This window comes from Liolophura sinensis, chromosome 1 (genome assembly GCF_032854445.1).
Source record: "Liolophura sinensis isolate JHLJ2023 chromosome 1, CUHK_Ljap_v2, whole genome shotgun sequence".
Classification (NCBI taxonomy): Eukaryota; Metazoa; Mollusca; class Polyplacophora; order Chitonida; family Chitonidae; genus Liolophura; species Liolophura sinensis.
In genome coordinates this window covers 8,841,986-8,864,726 of record NC_088295.1, presented here as the reverse complement: position 1 = coordinate 8,864,726, position 22,741 = coordinate 8,841,986, and the positions used below count along the sequence as shown (strand labels likewise).

At 40.0% G+C, this 22,741-nt stretch overlaps 1 protein-coding gene across 4 annotated transcripts in view; it reads right to left on the bottom strand.

Annotated features, from left to right (window-relative positions):
• Positions 1-22,741, bottom strand: part of LOC135469813 (BAH and coiled-coil domain-containing protein 1-like) — a 56,071-nt gene that overhangs the window by 10,794 nt on the left and 22,536 nt on the right. For 2 of the 4 annotated variants that reach the window (XM_064748433.1, XM_064748425.1), the window contains exons 4-20: positions 21,256-21,417; positions 17,781-18,779; positions 15,855-17,330; positions 13,966-14,022; positions 12,644-12,737; positions 12,113-12,216; positions 11,310-11,582; positions 9,454-9,623; positions 7,136-8,465; positions 6,504-6,645; positions 6,163-6,252; positions 3,219-3,327; positions 2,923-3,016; positions 2,056-2,127; positions 1,517-1,582; positions 1,121-1,240; positions 660-857 (exon numbers count right to left, since the gene is read on the bottom strand). In XM_064748433.1, the coding sequence (XP_064604503.1) occupies positions 660-857; positions 1,121-1,240; positions 1,517-1,582; positions 2,056-2,127; positions 2,923-3,016; positions 3,219-3,327; positions 6,163-6,252; positions 6,504-6,645; positions 7,136-8,465; positions 9,454-9,623; positions 11,310-11,582; positions 12,113-12,216; positions 12,644-12,737; positions 13,966-14,022; positions 15,855-17,330; positions 17,781-18,779; positions 21,256-21,417 (5,556 nt within the window). The remainder of the gene's footprint in view (positions 1-659; positions 858-1,120; positions 1,241-1,516; positions 1,583-2,055; positions 2,128-2,922; positions 3,017-3,218; positions 3,328-6,162; positions 6,253-6,503; positions 6,646-7,135; positions 8,466-9,453; positions 9,624-11,309; positions 11,583-12,112; positions 12,217-12,643; positions 12,738-13,965; positions 14,023-15,854; positions 17,331-17,780; positions 18,780-21,255; positions 21,418-22,741) is intronic. The other 2 variants (XM_064748448.1, XM_064748440.1) reach the window with 2 other exon arrangements.

Here is a 22,741-nt window from a genome sequence, read left to right as displayed (position 1 = left end):
GTTCCATGTGTTTTACATTGGAATGTGTTAAGATCATTTAGGGAGATCATTTAATCCACACACCAGTTAACTGCCTCCAAAACTACATTCAGTCTAGAATCTTTACATTTCACACACATTACTGAAGAAAAAAACAAGAACAAATCACAACAAACACAAACTAAAGGAGTCAAACAACATCCATGTAGGTTACAGGTGGACAAACAAGAGCTCTCTCATACATTACAACAGATTCCACACACTACTCTGACAATTAATAAACATAGGTTTGATCCTCATTTAAGAACATTTTGAAATTTTGTTCATACACACACATTCATACCCACACATTTCTAGTACAATTGTCTTTGTACCTGGGTATAGTAATGCTCTGCTCACCAAATAATTATTACATTTATTCACAACATTTAGAGAGGTTCAGAGTCACAACATATCAGCCAAGTTAGATACACTTCATGCACAGATTGCTGTGTGCTATTAACATGCTGTTGAAATTAAGACTTTCCAAACATAATACTGAAAGAGAGAATTTATAGATTTGAATAATGAAAAATATTAAAATTTCAACTGAATGTGAAAAAGACAGTAAGCAAGGAGATAAAGTGTTGAGAAGGAAGAAGGACATTGGTGTTGATGATCAGGAAGGCGGGCCTGGATACCTCTCTTTGTTACGGGGGGTCCGTGCTTACTGTCTTCTCTCCCAGCATTCATTGACACTACACCCTTGTCACCTAACACACCTTCCTCAACTTTACGCTTCTTCTTTTTACCCCCAGATGGCGCGCTCTCTGTTGACGTGCCAGAGAACTTTGTCAGCATTCCCACCCCACAGTCCCCTTCTGAGCTGTCCGATATACCTGGTTAAAAAGAGAAAAAAGGGGTAAAATAATATTATGCTTCTATCTCAATAATCATTAGCCACAAAAGCAAAAGTCTTAGCTAGCTTTTTTACAGGTGGTCATTACCAGCGTATCACAGGTACATTGTACATCTGATGCAGTTTGGGATCATGCACACCTGTAAGCCTTTGTAACAGTTAACGACTTTTACATTGGCTGGTATGACAAGTAATGACACTAATATATCAGTATAGGCCCATATAACTGAAAAAGTCTCTTACCTTGGCTGATATTACCAGTGTTGACATCAGCACTATCCCCAGACAGACAACTTTTCTTCAGAATTTTCTTGCTTTTCTTCTCTTTGCCAGACCCAGGTAACCCCAAATTGCCCTTCTTACCTGATAAAATTAATTAACAATTGTCAATTACTCTGTATCAGTCTAATGATAAGAAGATAAACAATATACAAATCTACCAGATGGAAAATATATTAAGTTTTGATTTGTCAGTTATTCAACATCACCCAAAACCCACATTTCATTAGGCCCTCACCAAAAAAATTAGTAACTGGACCTCTTTTTTTTTGGCCTTTAATCCATTGAATTATATGTAACAAGAAATGAGTCAAAATCAATGTATGGTATGAGAACAGTATATAATCAAACCACACTTACTGCTTTTGTCATGAGAGCCATGTGATTTCTGTTTCTTGCCATCTTTGGATTTTGACTTTGATTTCACTAAAGACAAACAGAGTACACATGTACTTACAGCATTAATCACAATCTGTTGAAACAAACATTCTACATATTCAGAAATCAGGCAATATCATTTCAACTCATTCTGAATGTCTTGACAATAAGTCTAGAATTGCTCTCTTTAGTATTCAACATATTTTGTAAACAACTGATCCACTGAGTCCTCAAGATGAATAATTCATATAGGTTATTATGATCAATACTCTTCGATAATAAAATTTATCTACTGCTTTAAGGTCAGCACTTAGTCTTGCTTTGCTTATTTCGAACAAATCAATGCTATTCTATACATAGATTTATCCATTCTTTTAAAATGTTATCTTTCTTTACAGCATATATGATGTACATCTGCAAGGAGTTTGTAGGACCTAGCACTCCCTAATCTTTAATATTTGATAAGAAATTCACAAAATAAGTACATAAAACTTCTTTCATGTATTGTCCAGAGAATTTACCTTTGGTAGCCTCCAAAGAGTGGCCGTCAGTTTTCTGGAGGAGTCCAGTCTCCTCAGATAATGATTTGTTACCTGAGAACAAAGATTATAGCAGAGCTTCAGTCCCAAACACTTAACACAGCCCATAATCAATAACAGATATATCTGCAAACACACAGTTGCAAAAACCCAATGAATAAAGATGAATCAGTTTGGATGAAAGTTTTATTAAATCTGGGCCAGCCTTAGAAATGGTCTAGATCAAAGCATGAGCTGGGGCTGTTCAATCATTCTGTAATACCACTGTTGACAAGCGGCTGCGCTGGCGGACAGCTATGTCGACAGGCATCTTTTGTGTGGGCAAGCTAGTGTGAGAAGCTCTGGGCCTGATGTCATTCAACAACTGCCATTCTATCAATATTCAATGAAGCAGGGTGTAGAGGCTCAGTCATATCCTGCTACAGCCTCCCCTGAAGGTCGCACTGGCCTCCTGCCGCCATCCACAGCGCACCCACATGGACATAGGTCCGTCCAACACATAAACCGATCAATCAACCAGTCTGTGTAATCCATTATGTAGTGTTACGGCACCTCTTCCTCCAGCTGCTCATTAACTCTCAGGTGTTAAGCATATGATTTGCATCACACCTGACACAGTTATATCAAAATCTAAATTTCCACAATGAAATACCAGCACATAAAATTCAACACTGGTCAAGTTTTTTACAATGAATTCTGACTTTTGAAAATTTTGGATTTATTCAGTGAAAACATAAAATGTTGATCTGGTCAGTTTGAAATCTGACACGAAAGTTAAGAACATTTTAGATAAATTTAGCTGTAACTGATAGCCTATGAGATTTTAACAAACAATTATTCTGAAATCACCTATTAATCCTGTATCTGTGTTATCAAATGTGACATCTGGACCATGTTTCTGTGTGGAGCTAACCAGGCCGAGAGCTTTGTTCTTTTTGGATTTCTGAAAAAATAAAACATTAAATATTTTTTCAATAAATTCCACAACTAGTACTTATCTTTAACACCACTGATACCAAACAATTTAAAAACAGGGTAGTTGACATTTGCGCATAAGTATGTTTTCTGCAGATTTCAAGCCATGCAGACAATTCATTACTTCACTTTTCTGTTATGTGCAAACTGTGAAGATTATCTAACAATACCTTATCTCTGCCCGTCTTCCTGAACACTCGGTCTACTAACTTCTCCACCAACTTCTTCTTCTTAGCCACAGGCTCTTTGTAACTTGAAGACTTTCCACTGTCACTGGCACTGAAAGACAGACACGGACAATAAGTTACTGAAAGACAGACATGGACAATAAGTCACTGAAAGACAGACAATGACAATAATGCACTGGAAGACAGACAACGACAATAAGGTACTGGAACATAAACAATACCAATCAGGCACGATGAAACAATGACCATAAGGCACGCTAAAACAATGCTCATAGGGCCCTGTCAAACAATGGCCATCAAGCCCTTTCAAACAACGGCCATCAGGTCCCGTCAAACAATGACCATAAGGCCCTGTCAAACAACGGCCATCAGGTCCTGTCAAACAACGGCCATCAGGCCCCGTCAAACAACTGCCATCAGGCCCTGTGAAACAACAGCTATAAGGTCCTGTCAAACAATGATCATAAGTTAAATGGCAATATAAACAAAGGTATTATTATAAAGGTACTGTAACTCAATGACAATAACATACTGTAACTGAATGAAAATAACATACTGTAACTCGATGAAAATAGCATACTGTAATTCAATGACAATAACATACTGTAACTCAATGACAATAACATACTGTAACTCAATGACAATAACATACTGTAATTCAATGACAATAACATACTGTAACATTAACTATGAAACTAAGGCATTGTAACATAAACAATGCCAATAACAAAGCGTATAAAATTACATTCTAAAGGCACTTTAGATAAACAATGACATCAAGGCAGTCTGTAATTCAGTGGCAGCAATGTACGATACCACAAATAATGGCAAAAGGTACTGTGACAAAGCCGATGATAAAAGGTGCCGTAACCTACGTCGTTCCTACACTAGGCAAATTCAATGGCCCGAGGCCAGCCCAGGGCCAGATCAAATGTTTCTACTTGTGAAAAAAGGTGACTTAAACAAAGTCACCTCCAGTTAGAGTTGTACCACCAATTTTGTGGTCTAAATTTTCAGCAGTACAAACGCAAAACAGTAACTACCAGCTCAAAATGCATACTAATATACAATGTGACAGCTGTATGTTTGCACCCCTTGGAGGTGAATCAGATGCTAGATCTACTGGTCAAATAACTGAAATCAGGTACTACACCATAAAAATAAAATTCAGTGCCTAATAATGAAAGTAAAGCATTGGCAAGAAAATACAACAGGCATACCCAAACCCATTAGGATAATAAAATGTTTTATATGTACTTAAAGCTATGTAATTGACCAAACTCATGTCAGGCCAAAATTAAATAGTATCACCATTTATCACACAGCGACTAGTCGGCCTACATTTACCTTTTAAAGGTACAAGATCATTTCTGCAGCAAGAAAGTCTCTGTGACGTAAAATTTCTGGTTAGTATAGATGTTCATTTAACTAAATGTATGCTCAGATCACCTTGATCAAGCAAGTGAACGGGCGAGCCAGAAGAGCATGTTTGTGTCATATGTTATCCTCAATTGTCTGCACTGTGGAGTAGCTGGGATCTATACCATGTAATATGCACAGTCTCACTACATGTACTTGTAATCTACTTAATATCAAAGAATATCAACAAACTTCAAAGTGTTCTTTGTTAATGCAATGTACCAGAGTATCAGTAAAAATATGCCCATTCTGCGATTAAACTAAATTAGGTCACACATAAAAAAATGCCACAAGTGCCTCAATCTAACAGAAATGGCGGTTAACATTATAAAGCTAGCGTCAATAAATCTGATAGCTTTGTGAAGAGGGCGATCTGATGGAATATACTGTACACATAAATTTCATATTTAATTACAAGGGAGCCTGATCAGTCCGGCCTAGCTCACATTTCACAGGACATTAGCATGACACCCAGAAGCCAATTATCGTTACCATAATTTATATTGCATAATGACGCCAGTCAAGGCAACTTTGTTGTTTATTTTCTCTTTGAAGGTTGCTTTAACCACCATCAGGGGAAATTACCCTGACAGTTTGCTGCAATTCCTGTATACTCAGCTCGACAATGCATCACTGCATCACACGGACAAGTGCATCACATATAACGACCTAACCACCGAGCCTTTGATCAGCCAAGTGCACCCAGTAACCTCAGCCTTATGTTTGTTAGTACATCATTGCTCAGTCGACCAGAACTAAGCTATAGTTGGCTGCTGGCTGTGGAGTGTGAAAACACAGCATGTGGGCAGCGCCCCAAGGGAGTGTCATCAGCACATGACTGGTCCTGGACAACACCTCCAACCTGCACAGCCTGCACCCTGCTGCTCTAGGCCTACTATAACCTGCTAGAACTACTGTCTACAAAAGACCTCTGAACAATTTACTCTGTGCTTAGTTGACCGTGTACAGCAGGATGTAGTGAAGTAAGACCTGATGATGAGACCTGAAAACCTGAATACCCAGCGATTGTGGCAACATGCTTATCAGCAGTCTTGATTATACACAGAAAATGACTCTTAACTAATCCATGGTACCATGCTGAACATAATGGAACAGATACCACATTAACAGAGCCATGTGGACATGTTGGTCACAAACAAGTGTTTTGTGTGTCATGCTCAAATACTCAAGTCCATACTGCCAAACAATGTATGAAGAAATCAGGTCCAAAGCCGACCAATCCATTTGAATTTTTTTCATGCTGAAAATCGATTACAAAGTTGAGACAGCATGTACTAATTTATTGCAAAAGTTAAAAATTCAATGGATTCAAATGTTTTCATATCTGAGCATAAATGGCATTACATGATCTTTGTGACACTTTGTCAATACTGGTTTCCAGGCCACCACCACCAACATTTTATATCATGGACTAACAATGATAAAGCATATTAATACCAATATTTAACACAATAATTTGGTCTGTACATAAATCCTTCTGACTAACCTGGTATTCTGACTTTCAGACTTTCGAGATATGAACTTCCTCTTGCGAGGTCGGCCTGGTCCTCTTTTGGTCAAACTCTTATCCTCTTCCCTGTAAAATGCATAAATTGCACTGAAAGTTGCTCTTTCACGTGTTAAAAGGTTGAGGAAGAAAGGTACATAAGTTGAAATTGAACAAAATCTTCCGATATTAAAGTTTGATTTGTAAAGGTGTGTTGTCTAGTTTTAAGGTATCTTTAAAAGATTTGATTGCTTCCAACATGTGTCATATAAATACAAAGATGTGGATGTCAATTGTGTTTCAAGCTTGGTTACACTAATGTAACAGATTTAGTTACTAACTCTTTGTCCTTCTTGGGGTGTAGCTTGGACAGTTCTCTCTGTTTCTGTTTGTAGCGACGCTGCAACTCTGCCAATCTCAACCGTATTTCTAGTTCCATTGCATCCATGGTGTCAGGACCTACATCCAGGAAAGAGAGAAGATCTGTTTTCCTGAATTACATTGTTCTTAGACCACAACATCTGTAAAGCTAACAACTACAACATCTGTAAAGCTAACAACCACAGCATCTGTAACCCTAACAACCACAACATCTGTAAGCCTAACAACCACAACATCTGTAAGCCTAACAACCACAACTTGTGTAAATTAAGCTAACAACCACAACATCTGCAAGCCTAACAACCACAACATCTGTAAGCCTAACAACCACAACATCTGTATTCTACCATAAAATAATGATGAGACAAATTTTAAGACTATCACAAACCACAAGTACCTTTCACAAATTCAAAATACAAAAAAGCAAATAATTACACATGAAATAAAATGGTACCAAAAATTCAGGTACGTGGAAGAGAGTATACGTTATCCAGTTTTTCTTTCAAAATTGTTAAATAAATTCCTAATAGTAGAAGCAGAGCAAAGTAAATTTCTAAGTAGAGAGCAAAGCTAGCACAGAGTTGATAGTTACCTGTTGGCCATGCTAGACCTGTGGAGGCAAACATTGGGGGGAGATCAGTCACATCCTTCTTACTGGGAGTAGAAGACAGCTTCTCAGAGTCTGCATAACAAGTCCTTTTGCCTGTTTTATTGGGGCTGTAGTTTCGGTTTATGTCAATGACAGGGTTATCAGTGAACTCATACTCATCAATCACATTATCAGGTTTGGAAACTTCTGGTTTCTCCTCATCTTCCACAGGTGAACATTTGGACCATTTCTCTGCAAGGGCACTCAGCAGTTCTAGTCCGTCTGCAGCCTGCAGAATCTGAGGGTCAGTGTAAGGATTGTAGTTCACCCTTTCCTCAACACCACTTTCCTGGGCTTTCTTCTGATCACTGTTTTTGGCTTTTAATTTTGATTTCTTCACTTTCCCAGACTTGTCTTTCTTTTTCTCTGAATGGGACTGTTTATCAGAATTTGTCTTTTTATCACATGAATGCTTTTTCTCGGATTTCTTTTCAGCTTTCTTCTCGGCACTTTTAGTGGGGTCTTTCTTTTTCTTCTCTTTTTTGACCTTTGAATGTTTTAACTTTTGCAGAACTTTGGCTGCTCCAATGCTCTCGCTAATCACAGGCATGTCAACCACTTTCTCTGAGCTCTCCGTGGGTGACGTGGGAGAAGGTATCACAGTTGGCCCCTCCAATTTAGGGGCGGGCGGCTCTTCTGGCAGACAGGGTGGGGTGGAGGATGTGGCGGGGATTTTCTCCGCCTCCTCTTCTGGCTTCACCTCTGCTTTAGGCTCCCCCTTCACCTGGGACTCTGCAGGAGGTGAGGCCTCGCTGAATGCAGCTACTGTTGCTGTAGGTATAGTAGGCGTGTTCGCAGTGGAAACAACAATAGGGGAAGTACCCTGTGAGCGGACGGCGGGACATTCTGGCTTTACAGCCACCACAGGAGCTGCCACGGATGTTGCTATGGGAGCGGCTATAGGTGCAGCCACTGGAGCAGCTTCAGGTAAGGCTGCTGGCATGGGCATGCTGTATGTGGAGAGGAGGCTGGGGTCATACAGGTATGAGATCTGGGGGTGGGGGTAAGAGTATGTGGCGTATGTTTGACCAGCTCCCATGGATGGATACCCAGCGATATACGCAGTTTGTGGAGCAATAGGCACGGTGGGACAATCCGCTTTCTCCCCCTCAGAACTAGTCATAGTAGTCTCCCCTGGCACAGCAGCACTCTCCTCTTCTGCCCCTTGCTGTTCCCCAGCGCTGTCCGAAGCCGGCCTGTGAGGGGAGTTAGACTGAGTGGACTGACCCTCATCACTACAACCATCCTGTGGATCCTCACTGGATGTACCCTCCTGAAAATAAAGGCCAGTTAAGTACACTTCCACCAATTACACAACCAACATGGTTTAAGGCTATCATTTAATTGTAGGAGACAAATACTTTTGGCTAGATGGCAATTATCTTCAGCCAATGAATGCTGAAGTCAGCTGAGAAGCCAAGGGCAGTAAATTCTCTCTTTAGGATGAATAAGCCCATAGTGAGGCCAAGACTGGTGCTCAAACTGTTTTATTGTGGATGGAATGGGTTTGACTTACACAGCCAGAAAACCTATCTCTTTGATTAGAACTGGCCAATCATTACTCCCTAGGGAGAAATGAAATTAGCAGTCTTTGGCTAAGGCTGTGGTGCTGGGGTAAAGTGAAGGAAAACCCACAGAGAGGGAGTAAGGCTTTCAATCTTAGGCTCGCCCATACACAAACAAACAAAGGCCCATTTAGAGAAAGCTTGATAGTCTTGATAAACATTTTCACAACACTGGAAAGTAATCTGGGCAGCCGTCCTGTCAGTTAGACTGTCTCTGTTCCCCATACATCATAACATCTCCAATAGCCACCTCACTCAGATTTCAACTCAATCAGTTTTTTCTCCTACTTTCCTTAACAGGGGCATCATTATTTCCACATCCAGCCTGAGTACATTATCTGCCCTTGTGAAATCAAGGCAGCTATTAAAAAACTTTGAACAACAATTTTTCCAGACCCTTTTATTTTCAATGTAAATAATACACATTTAGACTGCCATTTTTTTTTAACATTTACCCTCACATTTAAGTGACAGAATCAACTATAAATCAGGATCAATGATATCATCCTGTGGTATGCAAGCAATGATTTATAAAAAATATAACTTCGCAAGACAACACTTGTAGAAATGGGTACTTTTTACAGTTTAAGATTTGCATAAAATAAACTTTTGCCTTAAAACTAACAACTTATTACTGATCATCCATCTGATTTGGTAGTGGACACCACAATTTCAAGATTATAACACAGAACAGACCTGTGGACTGTTAGGAGCGTCCTTATCTGGTTGGTCAGCCGAGGATGGGTCAACTGGTGGTGGGGGTGCTGTGATTGGTTGACTTGACATGGTCATCTGTGTGAAGGGTTGGGCAGCCATGACAGTCTGGGCTGTTGAAGTGCCATGTTGGAAAGGGGTGCTGGCATAGGCTGTGGATTGCAATGGACACAAAGAAAATGACCACATCTTTTATACAAAATCCAATTTTTCTGCAATTTTTCGGCATTTTTTCTTCATTTTTATATCTCATATCAGATCTAATAATTAAAAATTCAGCATATAAACAAACCCCAAATGTGTTATGTGCACACGGGTGAAAAACAATTTTCTGCGTTACACTGACATACATGTAGGCCTACCTATATTTGTTGCAAAAAATATAACTCAATGAAGGCAAAAGTTGTGTATAGATTAATTTCCTATAAAGTTAAAGGGCATCTAGAAAATTCTGATTTAATACAGAGGGTGTGTGACATGGTGACAAAATTAACATAAATTAACATAAATAACAAAGAGAAGATCTATTATTAGGGACAATCTGCTTACACAACGGCTCATATGCTGTAATTAGCAGGAGCTTAAGAGTCCACAAATTATCTACAGCCAAATAAAACATATATACACTGTGCATGCATAATAATAAATGTGCGAATTATAACTGTCGGAATTAAATAATGGAAGAATACCAGAGCAATAAATATTGCATTCTGCCTAAAACTAGAGAAGGATTTAAGAGACCGGTTCATCCGGTTGAATGATTTGCCAATTCCTATTGCAGATAACCATAACAACGCTCTCCATCTAACTATCTCTGTCACTTTATGAATGGAAGATCAATAACAATTCTCCTCCCAATGACCTGAAGCAAAGGACTGAAGCCTAGTGGCCAGAGGATCAGCCGGGAGATTGGTCAGTTGACCATTACCAGCGGTCAATGATAAAGTCTAAGAGAGCAGGTGTTCCTGGGGACCACTAGTCATTATGTACAGCCAGAGTTGGCCTTGGAAGGCTTTAGCACACATCAGTAATTACAGTCCATCATTCTGAGTGGGATTAGCTTCCATGGCCGAGCTATGATCAGGGTCAGAAAGCCTAGTGACGTACACAAGTGAGGGTAACCAATAGTCTTAAATGGACAAAGACTTATTTTCTCAATCTTACTACATGTATCACATAGGAGGAATTTTTCTATACGTGCTCTGTCTGTCTCATTCGCCATCCCCCCCCCCACCTCTACATTCCTCTCCCTACCATCAACAAAGTCACCCACCATCATCAACAATAAAATCAAATTGAATATTTCTCACTCAGATCAACTTATTTTCTGCTCTTCTTGTTCAGATACTCTTCTATTACTAGCGTATGTCTAATTACTGCTTTTTAACATAGTTACACAAGGCCATCATAGAGCTTTCATAATCTAGCAATTAGGAAAAGGGTTTTACAAAATGCTAAAATAAAAAAAGGCATTACATCTACATGTATATGTAACATTAAGTCACATGCAAAATACATTACACAAGAGGTAAAACATCAGCATGGATTTAATCAATTAAAAAATATTAATTTATTCAGCAGTTTACTCCCTAAAATCAATAGCCAATTCCATAATTCATTACGGTCAGCATCTTCAATTCATCCCTTCATTTCTCTAATGTAAACTTGTGCACATCTACAAAAGAAGGCTAATAATGTATAATTTTTGTAATAGATTCACTCCTGCATAAAGTCTGCCAGTAATCCTTCACAATGGAATGACTTTTGCATAAAGTTAGACAGTCTGCTTTACGAAGTATCTCCATATACGCTATACACACCAACACCGAACAACTTACCTAGATTACTGAGATTTGCCGTGGGTATGAGGAACAGTTGGCCGGTGACAGGGTCCTGGGCCAGTTTAAACCCCCCTGAAGCAGTGAAGGGGAGGTGTGAAGTGTCTAGGGCAGGGGTGGCTGGTAGTGTTGGGGGCATCCCAAAGGCTGCCTGCCCCACCCACAGGGCTGGGTTGATTGTGGGACCTGTCTGAATCCACTGGTTGGCTGGGTACTGACGTGTAGCGTCCCCACCATCCCGCCATCCTGTGGCCGTGGACAAAACATTACCTCCTGTAATAGAAGCGCTATTTGGTCAGCAAACTGCAACCAATGTTAAAGAACAAAGCACAGAAAAGTGCATCTATTATGTATAACTGAATAAGCAAGAATTTGAGCCCAATGATGATTCTTTAATACTTCTGGGGGAACTAGTTGATAATGCCAATGACTACTTCAGCTGCAAAGTATTATATTTTTGTATTATTTATTTGTTTTTCATATTGTGTATCAAATAGGGCTTATTAATCAATACAACTTAACATGTAAAACTTAAAACCTATCCAAATTATAACCTAAACAAGTTACCTAGTATTTATTTTTTAAACCTAGTGCTAAATGGCTAAACAGAAAAATTAAATTTTTGAAATAAAGTATAAAATCAAAAATGGTGAACAATGGAAATATCACTTGATATGCCTTACTCAAAAACAAACAACTATTTGTATGTAAAATGTGTTAAAATTTCTTCATTTCATTTATTAGTAATTAATTATACTAAACATACATTTTTATATTTTTCAGTATGATTTTGCAAAACTTACCTGTGACTACAAGATTAGCACTCAATTCAGTCCTGACATCTCCAGAATTGGATGTGGCTGTTGTTGAAATCAGAGATCGATTATCCAGAAGTTCCTTCTGCTCTCTGCACAAAAAAGCAGATTGTTTTCACCATTAGTATACAGTATTTAACATTTTCCAAATTTGTTGTCAAATCCATTACAAAACTTGTGTTGGTTTGCATCCTGTGGTCTGGCACACATCAGTGACTGGATATGACATCTATGATGACTCAGCAAATTAAAATTATGCAACAGTTTACTGACTGGAATAAATGTCAGTATTAGATAATTACAGATTAAAAAAAGACGATAAAACTGTTTTGAAAACAGAGTTTCGTCTACCACTAAAACAAGTCACATTCATGTTTATAATTGAGTTCATATTCCATACTCAACCTGCAATTTTTCACACAAAAAAATTAGACTTCAATAATATTTATATTAAGGGAAAACTGATTCCAAACTGATTAGTATCTGAACTGGATGAGTGTTTATCATCATTTATCTAACCTCAGAAACTCTTCTCTCTCGGAACGCTCCTGTGAATATGTACACGTCTCTGATGTCACATTCACGTCAGATATCACCTCATCTTTTGCCACATCTGTAATTAAATCCACATTTTACAGGACACCATTAGAGCTGAAAACTTTTCTAAGTGTAGCAGTGAGCATGCAATCACATTGACCATCAACAACACAAACGTAGGGTTTTCCACGATTACCCACTAGCCTACTTCAACAGATTACAAAATAATGTAATTATATTGGTTACTGTGTATGCAGAGGAGCTGAACACAGAGGCACGCAGACCTGCTTGACTTAACCTCATCAGTCATGAAGCTGAACACAGATGAACAGACCTGATGAGCTAAACCTCGTCAGTCAGGGAGCTGAACACAGAGGCACGAAGACCTGATTGACTTAACCTCATCAGTCATGAAGCTGAACACAGATGAACAGACCTGATGAGCTAAACCTCGTCAGTCAGGGAGATGAACACAGAGGCACGAAGACCTGATTAGCTAAACCTCGTCAGTCAGGGAGCTGAACACAGAGGCACGAAGACCTGATTAGCTAAACCTCGTCAGTCAGGGAGCTGAACACAGAGGCACGAAGACCTGATTAGCTAAACCTCGTCAGTCAGGGAGCTGAACACAGAGGCACGAAGACCTGATTGGCTTAACCTCATCAGTCATGAAGGTGAACACAGATGAACAGACCTGATGAGCTAAACCTCATCAGTCAGGGAGCTGAACACAGAGGCACGCAGACCTGATTAGTTAAACCTCGTCAGTCAGGGAGCTGAACACAGAGGCACGCAGACCTGATTAGCTAAACGTCGTCAGTCAGGGAGCTGAACACAGATGCACAGACCTGGTCAGCTACACCTCATCCGTAAGGGAGGAGCTGAACACAGATGCACGAGACCTGATGAGCTAAACTGGTGCATCCTATGCATGGACATCCATAGTGACTGTAGGCTCATAGAAAGCTGTGAATAGTTGCTAAAACCCTACCTGATACTTTGTCAATTATGCCCACTGACAAAGTACTATTTACTTGTGATACTAATATACAGAGGAGAGCAGTTCTGACACATTCATGTAATAAAAACCCAGATATATGACAAAATAACTACAAGTTGTTTCATTGACACATGTGTTAAGTAAAATATGAAAAGTTTCACAATTTAAAACAGACAGTTGCACACATTTTTTTATCCATTACTGACTACATAAAGGTTATCAGGCTTTCTGCATTAAATTTTGGACAGATATATCTACATATTCAGATAAAAAACATAGAATAGGAAAAAAACATTGTTTTTACCTTTGGAAATGTCTTGTCTTTGTCTGGCAACTGCTATCCCCACTGGAATTCCAGACCCTTAACAACCAAAAACCAGGAATAATTGTTAAATATTAAGTAACATGTAACAATCACAGAGTCAAGAAATAACATTCCAATAGAAAAAAACAATTATACTTCAGGTAAACAATCAGAAAGCACACATGTGATTGATACCAGCCTTTGGCAATGCATGACTCACTACAAAGTTTCAAGACAAGTTTAATTTACACCAGATAATCTGAATATGCATTTTAATGAAGATTAGTCTGCGCAGTTTGACCAATGGTTCAGACTCATTTAAAATTTTTCTAATTAATTTTTCCATCAATCCATTATCAGTATCCGTGAATAGTGAAATATCCTCCAGGTATGAAGATGACAATGCCTCTAAGGGAACACATGACTGCATCTATTACATGGCTTGATGCACTAATATCCCTGAAGTCTCTCTAGGACAGCTAAACAACAAATGACTGAATGATTTAATAGGGTTTAACGCCACATTGGCAGTAAGTCAGTCATATCACATGGAAAACATTAGAGCTATGCTAATGAACAGCTATGGCTTCCAACATGGGAATGAAATTCCAAAATCAGAATGAAGCAAGACTGACTTTTCTAAAAGATTCTATTAGAAAACAAAAACATTTAAATTTCTAAAAAACACTAAACAGTTTTAAACATCAGAGGATGTGTACACACTACAAATGACAATATAGGTCAATGGCCATTAAATGTTTATTGACAGCAGGGGATGGATATAGACAAAGAGAACAACCAACAGTAATCATGTAATAAAATAATACATTGAATCCTCATGCCAGTCTAGTAATAAGAATTACAGATTTATGTAGGTGAAACAGACTGTATTTTACTCCTGGGTCTGAATAACAGAGATTTAATTAATTACATCTGGTCTGCCAATGACACTGGATTGCCACTTCTGACGTTGCCAATCACACGGCCAAGTGCTAAGACAAAACAGAAGGCTGAAAATTCCAACCAACAAAGAGATTCGCTTAATGATGTCATAAAGCAGTCCATTTGCCAGCTAGTTTACTACTGACCAGGTTGTGATGGGATAGCAGGCCGCAATTGCAGTTGAATCACTTAGACAAAGCCTGCTCTAGTTAATTACTGGTGCAAGCGTTGGGAGGCGGGCCTATCTCTGTTTGTGGGGCCCTCAGCTAAAGGGTGGCCATCCTCCGCAGCGAGCCACAGCTCAGCATGGACACAAAATAATGACGGATAATCAGTTAAAAATTCCATCCAACTCATGAAATGCCGTGGAGGCACTAAGCCCAACCTCTGAGGTATTATCGCAGATGAGATCTGCTTTGTCACCCATCCATGGGACAGCACTGTTGGTCTCGTGATACACTCCCTGCCTCAAACAGTGCGGACCAGAGTGTCTCCCAGCCTGTACAATCTGGCTTAAGTGGCATAGAACACCTGGCTGCTGCCAACAATTGCTAACGGCCAAGAGATATAATATGAGACATTCATTTGACCCATTCTAAAAACTTAATGCTTCACATAAGCTCTATACCAGCCTATTTATATATATATCCATGTACCAGTATTTATTGTTTGTCTGGGGTTTACATGGCACTTAAGGCCGTTGAGAACATCCAGGTTTATGGCCATAGGAAACCAGACAGTGAGCTGAAAACCATTGGAAACCATTGCCCTTTTACTACCAGTTAAGCTGTTTTCTAACCGTAACCTTATTTGTGAATGATTGAGCCAGTTTCCATGAATTGACCTGTTAAATTATACAGCAGTTCAAAGGCCCTAGCACTGTATAATGCGTCACAAACGAATGCTATGAACTAGTGGCAATTATATCCTACGATCAGTATACTTACCAGAAATAGCCACATTCTCTTCTCCAGAAGTATGGTCCTTACAGGTCTTCAACCCTGGTCCTGAAGGCTTAACAGAACCCAGAGGCAGATGTTTTGTGGCTTTCCCCACAGTTGGACAGCTTCTCAAAGGAGCGACATATCGGCTGTTGGTATGTTCTTCAGAGTTGTTCCCATTGGGCACTACAAGTTGGGATTTGTTACATGCTGGGGACATCTGGCGTGTTGGAGTAGCACTATTGGAGTCAGAGTCAGATTTACCTGCAGCACCAGGTGTTACAGTGTCTTTACACACAGGGCTGACTCTGTCTTTACCAGGTAATCCCTCACTCTTTGTCTTGTCAGGCATCCCCTTATCACCAGAACCACTCTTGTTATCAGATTCCTTACCAGACTCTGCTGACCCAGGTCCCTGGCCCGCTGGCGTACCAGACACAGGACTGGCAGACTGGACAGATGATGTTCCCGCTTTGGTCGTGCTTACACTCCCTTCAGGAGGAATCGGATAATATGGTTGGATTTGTCCGTAAGGGTACATGTACCGCCCTGGCATGCTGCCCATCACCATCTGCTGACCGGTCATATTGTAGTCATACCAGAGCCGCGGAGATGAGGAGGGTGTCACAGACTGTTTACTACCAGCCCCGGCCATTCCGGGAGAACTTGATGGTGTCTTGTCTGCGGGCAGGTGGGTCTCCAACAAAGTCACTCTGTTTCTTGGCTGCCCGTACTCATGAATTATGTCTCTATATGGCACTGTTGAAGTTGAATCATGTTTTTTAGAATTTTTTCCCGATTCAGAATCACTAGAATTTCTGGAGCTTTCTGAAGGGGACTTCACTCTTTCTTTCCGTTTCTTTTCTTTAGGACTACTCAAATCCATTGGCCTAAGACTGGTGTCATATGGCGTGATTGGGGCACCAGAAAAGGGCAATGTCTTAGAAGGGAATGGAAGAGGGTTACCATAAATGTCCCTTGGACCACAGTCTATACCCACCCCCTGAGGCTGAGGAAACATGACCTGATGGCTACTAGCCACATAGCCAGAACCCTCATATTTAGGAGTCAAAGTATTATTGAGCTGTTCAGTCAGTTTTTCGTGTGAATTTGTGGCTTTGGAACCTTTTTCAATTGCACTTTTCTGCTTTCCTTCGGGTGACTTTTTCTTAGCACTTTGGGTATGACCTTCACCACACTTTGGTTGTCCTCGACTAGAGGTGGTGGTTGTCATGGCACAACATGATGACCTTGAACCCTCAACTTTGCACCTGACCTCATCGCCAGAAGATTTGGCTTGTATCACAGTTGTTGTACATGTTGGCACCACAGGGCTTGGTAGAGTGCCCACCTCTGGGGTCACTGTGGTAGCATGCACTTTACTTCCCTCTCTCACCGGTTTATTTTGCTGAGTGTAGGAATACACTGTGTGATAGGGCCCTGACGACGCTCCAAGATACTCAGACGCATCTGTTCTTGATACTAAAAACAGGTTAAAACACAGGCCATTAATTCAAGATATTGTCAGATACTCAACTTTAATATTAAAGCTGACAAATTTATGATCCAATGTTCATAGTTTATAGCATTAATATCGACCGCATCAGAAATTCAACTCTGATAGACTCAATGTTAAACAACAATAAATCAGTAGCCAGTACATTCTATTTTAAAGTGGGCTTCTCATCAGCAGAATAGATGGGTTTCACCACAAAATTACAAATTGTATTCTCCTGCCAGTAGAAAAATTCTTTCTACAGAACATCTCGCTCCAACAAACTATATTTATACGCATACAAAAGACATCCTAACTAAGCTCTTATCCAGCTGTCATAAGAAAGTAGGTCATTTAATGTATGCTTATCAACCACAATTCTCAGCTCCTTTCAAATGTCACTAATGCACTGAACCAAATCTCATTGGATGTCTTACCGGCGTTGTTTGAGGCTATAGCAGTCGTCATCCTTGTTGAGGGCTGTACAGAAAACACAGATGGCCCAGAACTAGTGGTTGTCATCAACGATTTACTCTCGCTGGTGGTAAATGTGACAGTAGTCAGTGCCACAACTGAGAGTGAGCTTGTCACAGGGTTATTTGTTTGTGATCTTGTGACTGGAACATTTGGCTGTAAGCTCCTCACTGTGCTTGTCGCTGTGACAGTAGACAGTGAGACTGTCACTGAGGGGTTGGACTGTGAGTTTATCACTTGGGCACTAGACTGTGAGCTTACCACTGCCACACTTGACTGTGAACTTGTGACTGTGACACTAGACTCAGGACGCTGTGAGGAGCCCTGAGGGTCATCCTCAGCCTTATGTTCAGTCACTGCACTACTTAACACCACAGCTTTAGGTTTAGGCAGATCTGTGCAAGTGTGCAGCTCACGTGCACTTTTCTTCTGGGGTGAAGCCACTCTTTTATCACAAGGAGTCCAGTTTTCACTAGTCTTTTTTCCCTCTATCTTTTCAGCCCGTGGTAATACCACCCCAGTCTTACTAGAAGGTGAAGTATGACTTCCTGAACTTTCCTTTTTACTTTTGGCATGACCTCCCTGACTCACTTCCTTTGGCACACTGGAGTCTTTGTTGTCTTTCACATCTCTCTTAGAATCACTTGAATTACTCTTTTTCTCTCTCTTGCTTTCTGATTTTCTCATCCCAGACACACTCTTCATGCCATCCTGGGACTTTGATGCTCCTGGTTCAGTCTTAATGCTGTGTTTCTTGGAGACAGGATGACCTCCTCCGCCAGCAGACTCCACTGCTAGGGACAGTTTCTCAAGGGAAGTCTGGCCCTCTGGTTTGCCCTCACCGGTCAGTAGGGATGGGGCAGGGGCTTGCAGTAGCAGAGGCTCTGTAGCTGGAGAGTGAAGGCTGCTGCTGTAGATTGTTGGCTGTCCACCAGCCATTGCCAAACTCCCATAATTTGGATCTACAAGACATAATGAATATTATTTAATACCAAAATGAAAAAAACGATGTATACAAATTATATCCCATAAAAAATAAAAACACATTTACACCAAAGATAATGAAAGGAATGCAGTGGCAAAGACCCATTTATGCATCTTTAGCAATTTTATCAAATATAGGCCCTATACTATTATTGCAAAGTTCAAAGGTTTGCAGCATTCCTCAGAGAACTCTAAATGGAAAGGTTTTGTAAAATCCTCCATCAAGCCAGAAAAAATGAGAAACCTCAGAGGCTTTCTGATGGATGTAAGCAGCTTGAAGTCATGCTAACCGACCACACTCCATCGATAAACACAAATATGGAAATATTGACAAAGTCCAATTCGCTCTCATAAAAAATGGCAGCTGAGTTTTATCGCCAGAATATCTGCATTTCACCTAGCGGCAATGCATGCGAATGGAATACCCAATAAGCTGAAAACTGTTCAGCTGACTGGGACTATGCCGTTTAAAACCAAACTCTTTGTTTCTGATGGCCAGATTACGGTAGGTTTTGCATAGTGTATCAATCTGTGAACACAATGCTTATGACCTACATTGTACAGCCAAGTAAGAACAAAATAACCTGGTCATTCTCCTCCCGCCAGCAACACAGTTGTTATCAGCATAGGCTCCAGCATTGTTTCAGCTGATCGGACCGCAGAACAGAGGGTAATGCCAGCTGGCCAAGGCCTTAGATTCAATGACAGCCTCTATCTGGTTACTGGGCTAACACGGCTTTAGTAAACAGTACCATTCTACCAACTGGTAGTCTCCCAATGGCCAGGCACAATCATTACCTATGCATCCATATCAACACATCACATCTCCATGGTAACCAACCATTATCCTGCAGGCCACAGGGACATTTTTCTTGCGCTTTAAATGGATGTCTTCAACAAACAGTTTCTAAAGGACCAGGTTGGGTTTCCTACTGACCTATTCAGTTCAGCCCATCGCCTGTTGCTACAGACTAGCGCGATGTACAGTATTGACTGACCTACACACACAGAGTACAGACGTATCCTGTGTTTTCTGTAAATAACCCTGACTCACAAACAACCAAGTATGTGGTCATGACATCACAGACTAAAGCTTCCTAAGCACTGGACATGAAACAAATAGACAGGACTGTGTTATGTTAGCAAAATACCATGGCCAGGCTGTGAGGACCGGGATGACAATCAGAATGTGAATCTTACGTGTCATCTACGACTGCTGCAAAGATTGTACTACCTGTACACATTTCTGTATGTCATACAGACTGGGTCAGTTCTCACAGGTCAAGGAAATATTCTTTAGTATGGTACAAAATCCCAATGAAGTAAATAACTGTGTAACATATTTATATTCAATCACGAACACATCCAGAGCCATCAAACAAACAATCCTTGTCATGTAGGCCTACACATACAAATGTCTGTTTGAATAAGTCTGTCAAAATTCACATTTTTTTTTTCACACGGTCAGTAAAGAGAATGCCTCAAACAAACACAGTGCAATCTAGAGGCTAAAATCATACACACTGACACTGCTAGAATATCTGAACCCTCTGCAAAACTCAAGTACCAGCCGACATTAGCAGTGATCTTACATTCATCAGAAATTTTTGATAGCAAAATCTCACTCCAGGGAGTTAGGGTCTATGGCTGTAAAAGTTTACATGCAGTAAATATATCACATGTGGCCGATATAAGATAAGTAGACGATAATGTTTTATTTCTGTCTTAAGCAACTGCTTATAGGGTCTCAGAGAAGGAAGATAATGAAAGAAGAATTTCTATATTTCTGTTCAGTTCCCCAGGCCATTCAGTAGCTTTTAAACCATATGGATATATCACTTTAAATGACTTAAAGAAATGGAAGTATCAGTGTGAAGTTTCACAAAGATCAAGGATTCTGAGTTACATGTTTTTATTTGTAACAATAAAGCAAGCTTAGTGCAGATAATTTATAAAACGCAAAATGGAAAAGAAAGAATTTATCATAGATAAATGAATAGATGTCTGGACATGTTGTCACAGTTGTATGTTGTAAGATGCTTTTAACATTTAATCAGAAAAATAACTGAAACACCATAAAACAAAATATTTTTGCCGAAGTCCCTTTCCACATGTTTGCATACAAAATGACTCCAGACATTTATCCAATGACAAAATTGTTCTCCTTGTTTTTTTTATTTCGTTTTGTTTTTTTTTTTTTTTTTTTTGTTTTTTTATTCTTGGCAAGAATTTCTCCCGATGTTGGAAATATCCTCAAGCTGGCATAATTAATAAGCGCAACACTTACGACTACACAAGTTTACACTACTGCAGACACATGCAGCCTAGGCTATACGCCTACAATATTATATTAAATCAAGCAGAGATCGCTTGTTATGTACAGACATAATAGAACAAAATATAGACACAGTCTGAACAAAATTGACAGTAACTGATTTTGCGTCATTTACTTACCGGTTCGTAGATCATAGATTCTGTGGTAAGGAGCCTGCGCCTGTGCGAGGGCAGCCGCCGCCGCGGCGTGTGGGTAGACGGCAGCCATCGGGTCGGCACCGTGGAGGAGCGGCAGGTACGGTGAGTAGACGCTACCAGCCAGGCCGTACTGACGAGCCAGGCCTGCGGGGGAAAACACAGATCTAGAAATTCAACCTTAAAACTAACACCCAAAACAACAGGTCATATGACATAATTTACTTTTGCTCAGTCGACACCGGGAACTATTACAAGATTTGTTGAGACAGGTTCGTCTGATTATCGCACTTCTATATTCAAATAAGAGTACAAGTGCACCCGTACGGAACACCGGAAACCAATGTCCAAAACACGAACGGTCCATTTGCCATTCAACCAGAACTTTTAGGGACATAGTTTTATGCTGCTTGATAATGCGACAAGACACAATAAACAAGTAAGCCTACTTCAGCAACGGAAGCTGAAGTTTTGGTGGATGGAATGAATTGCTGCATGAATGATAAACCTATGACTACACGTAGGCCTAACTGCACCAGATCATACTAAAATAGGCCTATATGTAAATTCAATAAATATGTCTCTTTTCATGAATATAATATTTTGTAGCATTGTATTACAAGCATGCACGAAAAATGATTAGCACTTGATGCACGCAAAATCCCTCTGCCCATTTCCACCGCATAGCGAATGAATACATGCATATAAAAAGCGAGTGATGAGTCAAAAGTCACTTGGTACAGATGCATAAGAAGTGAAAATCAAGTGCCAATCAACATGCCAATTATATACTGGTCATTTACGGATGCCCATCTACCAACAGCCATTGCTGTCAGTCAGGATAATGACATGCAGATTTGCTGATGTAGGCCTACTGTCATACACGCTATATCAGGATTACCAATATCCTGTTCGTAGACTGACACCACTACAGTACACGGACGGGCTACAGAATGCCGAAGTGACCAAAGACCTCCAGTCTTACGTTTCCACCCATATTCGAATAATTTCTTCTCATGGCGTACATGGGCCTATATACCCCACCCACTCTGATGTTGGGTGATGCGTGATTTACGCGGGCATTGCGTGATTTACTCGAGCACTGCGTGATTTGTCGATTTAATCCACCCATAAACCGTCGTAAAAGTATTAAATATACTGCGTTGAATGAATGAATAAATAAATAAATAAATAAATAAATATATAATCACACACCACCGCTCTCGGTGAGTTTCTACACAGTTCATTTTAAATGTCCCAAGTTATACTTCACTGCTCATTTGTTCAGGTCTAGGCCTATAAAATAATTCGTAATGAGCGCCAACTGATGTTGGTTTACACATATGTATGTAACAAATATTTGGCGACAAATGCACCACATAATGGCAAGTATATATGTGCTCAGTCATATTCAATGACTAATTATTATCGCCATAAAGACTATCAAGGGTTTCCCCATTTACTTTAAAAT